Source organism: Ciona intestinalis, unplaced genomic scaffold, assembly GCF_000224145.3.
Source record: "Ciona intestinalis unplaced genomic scaffold, KH HT001078.1, whole genome shotgun sequence".
NCBI lineage: Eukaryota > Metazoa > Chordata > Ascidiacea > Phlebobranchia > Cionidae > Ciona > Ciona intestinalis.
Window position 1 is genome coordinate 14,206 of NW_004191399.1, and position 5,932 is coordinate 20,137.

The 5,932-nt window shown below is 34.8% G+C and overlaps 1 protein-coding gene and 1 long non-coding RNA gene across 2 annotated transcripts in view; both read left to right on the forward strand.

Moving 5' to 3' along the window:
* Positions 1-2,441: 2,441 nt before the first annotated feature.
* Positions 2,442-3,344, forward strand: LOC101243064. The gene is made up of 3 exons (XR_717565.3): positions 2,442-2,551; positions 2,606-2,744; positions 3,220-3,344. It is a non-coding gene; the product is annotated as an uncharacterized LOC101243064 (long non-coding RNA).
* A 2,275-nt stretch (positions 3,345-5,619) lies between these two features.
* Positions 5,620-5,932, forward strand: part of LOC108950849 (deleted in malignant brain tumors 1 protein-like) — a 9,393-nt gene continuing 9,080 nt past the window's right edge. The window contains exon 1 of the mRNA XM_018816981.2: positions 5,620-5,783. Coding sequence (XP_018672526.2) covers positions 5,711-5,783 — 73 coding nt within the window. The 5' untranslated portion in view covers positions 5,620-5,710. The remainder of the gene's footprint in view (positions 5,784-5,932) is intronic.

The following is a 5,932-nucleotide window of genomic DNA, read 5'->3' on the forward strand; positions in this document are numbered from 1 at the left end:
TACATGATCTATGTTTGTTATTATGAACATTGTTGTCATTTATTTTAAGCAAACTTTTGTTTCTATAAGACGTTTAACTTATAAGCATAAATGGCTTTTTGTCAGCTATGTAGCGACCATGGTTATTTTCTTCCAATTAAATGTAAATACCTTTTTAACTGTAAGCGTGTTTTAACAACTGTTGTTTTGTCGCTATATCCTGTCTTTTCGTGTAAAATATTTCTAAATCATCTTCGCTACAGTAATCGAAGAGACAAAAAAAGTTGTTAATATTATTGTTAAGTCACATACGGTCATACGTAATAATAACGTACAATAACACTGTAAAAAAATATAGGCAGCAAATGGGAATTATGGCTTGTAAAGCTGTAGGCCAAAAGTCGGCAACCTATGGTCTCATGTTGACCGGCCGCGCACCGTTTCGTAAATACCCTTACACACGGCCCGTTATGAACAATATATTGCTTATAAGCTCCAGCAGGAAGTCGCTTTTGTTTTATTGTATCTCTTTCTAGTGTGGTGTAGGCTCTTGCCCAGGGACACATGCGTACTCATGGCAGCGGTATATAGACCATGAAACGTTTGCTAAGATGCTATCGATTATAATTGAACAATGTTGCAGAAAGCAATAATTAAATTTATTAACGACGGTCGTCATATATAGTAGTGTGGGGGAAGATGGGAAACCCATTCTCGTCAAATTTGGTTGTAAACATTTTTTTTTTAAGAATTATTAAACTGTATGCTCTCGGCTCATTTAGGCCGTTGTTAATTGTTTAAAACACGATCAGAATACTTGAATATTACGTACTAAAGGTGTCCCATCTTCCCCCACCCTACTATACTTATTTTTTTTCTCACGTTTTCTCGCATGCGTTGTATAGCACTAAAGACCAAACAAAGCATTCAGTAGAATGTTGCGCAAAATACTGGCAGTTATTGAAACGCTCGGTATCTGAAACTAGAAGCAAAATAGAAAGAATTAGCTGGAACTCCGATGGGAAGTTATTAAAACGCTTTCAGTCATATCAGATTTCAGAATACACGATTTCTTGTGAAATGAATGAAATCGTATGCTGTCTCTTTGATACGTAGTTACACACCATGCAGTATAGAGAAAACCACTGTAATTCACTTTACATTATAACAACTAAGCGATACATTTAATTGGTGGGTAAGATTTATTTATTTTTTCGTTTGTCCCTTTGGGTAGTAAACAAAGAATATTTACATAAATAAATATCCGCGTTCTTATGATTCTATAAACCGTTGTTAATTGTTCAAAACACAACTGTGGTATACTAACCAGTATAATACTTGGAGGTAAGATGGGACACCTAAAGCATATAATATCAAAAATTCGTAGTGTGTTTTAAACAATTAACAAAGTTGGTCTATAGTTGTCGTAAGGATATGGTTTTATATCTTTAAAATGTTCTTTGTTTACTACCAAATGAGACGATGAAAATAAATTGAAAGGGTGTCCCAACTTCCCCCACCCTGATATAGATAAAATATATGCACCCTTTAATACGTAACCATCGTTTTTTTCTTACACGTTTATGCAGAAACACAAATGCAATGCCGAAACGTCGAAAATACATAGATTAATTTACATATTTAGATAATCAGCCGATTTCATATGAAGCAAGGAGATTTTCGTTGAAAAATAAAACTGCTTATAATTTCCTGATTAGACATGCGTGCACGACGAAGTAAAGCTTTTCTGCTCTACTGCAAATCTTTATACGAATGCTGCTTGTTAGTTTGTTGGATATAACTTTATTATTAATAATATATTATTATAACAATATAGTAGGGGGGGAGATGGGGCACCTTTAGCACATAATATCTAAATATCTTGATCGTGTTTTAAACAATTAACAGTCAATGGGAGTCGTGGGCATATAGTTTTATATTTTCTTGAATGTTCTTTGTTTACTACTAAACGGGGCGAGAAAATAGAGGTAAAAGGTGTCCCGTCTCCCCCCACCCTACTGTAATAAATTTAATTGTCTCTACGATTACGGTGGCGAGGATTTAATTAGAAACATTTTAAACAAAAAGACAGGATATAGCGGCAAAACAACAGTTGCTAAAACACGCTTACAGTTAAAAATATATTTACATTTAATTGGAAGAAACTACGCGTGGTCGCTACACCTAGCAGACAAATAACGAGCCGTTTTTGTTTTACGGTAAACTTCCAAAAGAAACGAAAGTGTGCGTAAAGACACGACCCTTAATAGTTAGGGAGTAGTTACAAACAGCTGGAAAATATGCACGAATATGCACAGTCAGAATACAATTACTGGACTCAACACTAACAACAGTTAAAAACATTTTTACATTTAATTGGAAGAAAAAAAGCGTGTTCGCTACACCTAGCAGACAAACGAGCCATTTATGTTTAATTAAAGTTGCCAAAACATATAACAGTTCGGCGAAAATTGTTTTTTGATACTAGGACATTTAGGAAGCAATTAAACGCTTGAAGGAATAAAAGGCGTTGAGTTTGGCTGCTAAACAATAACTTCTTATAGAAAACAGAGTAAGTTACTCTGTTGTAACTTTGTACTACCGGGTTTAAAATTTGTTTTTGCAGATGAACAAGTCAGCTCTACTTATCCTCCTTCTCATTGGACTACTTGTCGTAACTGAGACGACTAATGCGGACTGGTTGTGGACTCGTCGCCGCCGTCGCAGGGGTTTTAAACCCTATAGCCAACGGGTCATGGACAAAAGTAAGTAGATTTACTTCTATTAAATGGACAGCGAAAAAAATATGATCTACTATTTGTCTTACCCAAGTAAACACACTAATAGAGAATAACTATTACTATATTTATGTTAAATGTGTTTCATGTACATCCAATAAATATATGGTAGGGTGGGGAAAGATGGGACACCTTTTCATTCTATTTTTTGTCCCATTTGGTAGTAAATACAAACATTTAAAGAATTGTAAAACCGCATCCCTATGACTCCGATATAGATCGTTGTTGATTGTTAAAAACACGATCAGGTTATTTGGGTAATATGTGCTAAAGGTGTCCCGTCTCCCCCATCCTACTATAGTGGCGCAGCCAGGGGGGTTTGAGGGTCGTGACTCTCCCCACCCTTTTAAACCCCACAAAATGTTTTTTTTATTAACCCCCCCCCCCTTTATTTTTTTCTGGCTGCGCCGCTGTATTTATTTATATATATATATATCTTCAGTTTTAGTTCAAGACATGGACACAGCTTTCGAAAGCAGCAACATCAATGCATGATGGTTCGTTAATTAAACACAACATTGTAGAAATGCAGTCTCAAAATTGCAATAAAGCAAAAACATATCACTTCTTGACTTGTGTGTTGGTTGTATATATGTATGAAACGAAGATGTAAAAATAACGTTATTTGTCTCTTCGATTACGGTAGCAAAGATTTAGAAATATTTTAAACAAAAAGACAGATATAGCGACAAAACAACAGTTGTTAAAACACGCTTACAGTTATAAACATATTTACATTTGATTGGAAGAAAATAAGCGTGGTCGCTACACCTAGCGGACAAAAATGTCATTTATATTTAAATTATTATTAAGTTAAACTTCCGATACGAAATATTTTAAAGAGAAGGACAGAATATAGCGACAAAACAACAGTTGTTAAAACACATTTACAGATAGAAACATATTTCCCGGGGTTAAAAACAATTACCTTTAATGCAACAACACTCCGAACAATATTGGCCAAAAATAAAAATACGAAATTGACTAACTAAGTCACAAAAATTCGACTCCGCCAGTGCCAAAAAGAAAAAAAACGCGTACAGCAACGCCTCGCGATGGTTTGGTGTGAACTTAATAAGTTGCTCGCGTACTCTAGAAACTGATGTGTTGTTCCAACACACTAGCATGTTATTACAGCACTACTAGTGTGTAAATTTTGAGACCACCTGGGAGACCTTCGAGTATCACAGTTTGGGAACCACTGCGTTATAAAGACATTTCTCAAATTCAGTGATAATTTTAGTTAACTATGAAACGGTCAATATAAATGTGCAAACATTTTAACCGATGATACATCGGTATTATCGACCGGGCGCGCCAGGGCAACAATATTACAGTAGGGTGGGGTAATATGGGACATCTTTTCACACGACTGTAGAGTAGAAGTTAGATTCATTACACATATTTTCTTGTCCAATTTGGTGTTAAATTAAGAACATTTATAGATTTATAAAATCGTATCCTCATGACTCTCTATATAGAGTCTTATAGACCGTTGTTAATTATTTAAAACACGAGAAAATTATGTGCAAAAGGTGTCTTATATTACCTCACCTTACTATATTATACGTTTGTTTTATTTCACACACCTGGTGCCTATTTCTAGATTCCGCCTTTATGACCTTAACTACTTAATTTACGGGACTTGCTATGGCACTTGAGTTTATAGGACAATACATGACCAGTGGCTTTGCGAGGTTTGCTAGGGTATCATTCCAATATAGTATTTGCATGTCTCTGGCGCCTAGTGTTAGTCTAATTCTATTTGCTTGGGATATCACTGAGAGTTTGCCATGTGTGTCAAAACTCGTAGGAGTAGCAGGCACTCGTTGTAAAGAACATTTTTCCACAGACAGAAGAAATATTAAAAAAAAACTAAGGCAAAACATCCTAAACCTTTTTTTCTATTTCTATTATTTTTTTATAAATAATTTTTTTGTATTACAATTTTTTTGCTAGATAATCGATGATAATTAAACATAATTGGCCCGTTTGTCTGCTATAGCAAACGCACTTATTTTCTTCCAACTAAATGTAACTATATATATTTTTTTAACTGTAAGCGTGTTTTAACAACTGTTGTTTTGTCGCTATATTCTTTCTTTTCGTTTAAAATATTTCTAAATCTTCGCTACCGTAATCGAGAGAACAAACAAAGTTAATATGTTATTTTTCGTCTAACTACCGTACAACTGCCATTGACAAATGTTGTATATCAGTTCGCAAGTTCGAGGTTAGTCATAAATTTCCGTTGACACCAAATGCGAGTCACATCGCAAAACCGGTTTGATTTGTTCTAAATCATACCAACAACCACTGATCAGAGTTCAATGGACGAATGTAACTGTATCACATTTCATCATTTGGTTAAAACGCTCCAGTCGGATTGTACATTTTGGGATTCAATTATGTGTTGGAGTTTTTTTTGGAAAATATTTGTTTCGTTAAGCAGAAGTTCAAACAATAATGTTTACATGTTGGTTTCACCAACGAAAGTCAGAGCGGCACACAATACCAAAATCCGGAAAATAACGGTAAAACGACAGTTGTTATAAAACTTTTTATTGTTTTAGAACGTAAAAACAGTACAAACTTCAACGTTACATATAGTAGGGTATTTAGCACATAATATTTAAACATCCTGATCTTTTTTTTTGTGTTTTAAACAAATAACAACGGTCTATGAGAGCCGTGAGGATACGGTTTTATAATTCTTTAAATGTACTTTGTTTACTACCAAATGGCACGAGAAAATATAATAAAACTATCCCATCTTTTCCCAGACTACTATATCGTAACCTATAACTAGTGGTAACAGCAAACACACAAGAAGTAGTATATCAATTCCCCATTCAATCAGAGGAATGAATATAAACAAAGTCTGCACGTATTCAAGTCATTATCTACAGTAGTGTCAAACGCGCTGTACTGAAATGGACCCTTTTGCTTTTGTATTACTTGTGATGCTGTTCAGCGTTGAATCTAAAGCCCAAGGCAATGGCTTAGGTAAGCAGATATTTTTTTACCCAAATAACTTTGTAAACTGTAAAGCTGGAACGAGGTGTTAAACCCGTGTTATGAATGAATGAATGAATGAATGTAACTTACTTTATCCTCGCGTGGCTGGAAAACGACAGTCGTTATCACACGGGTTT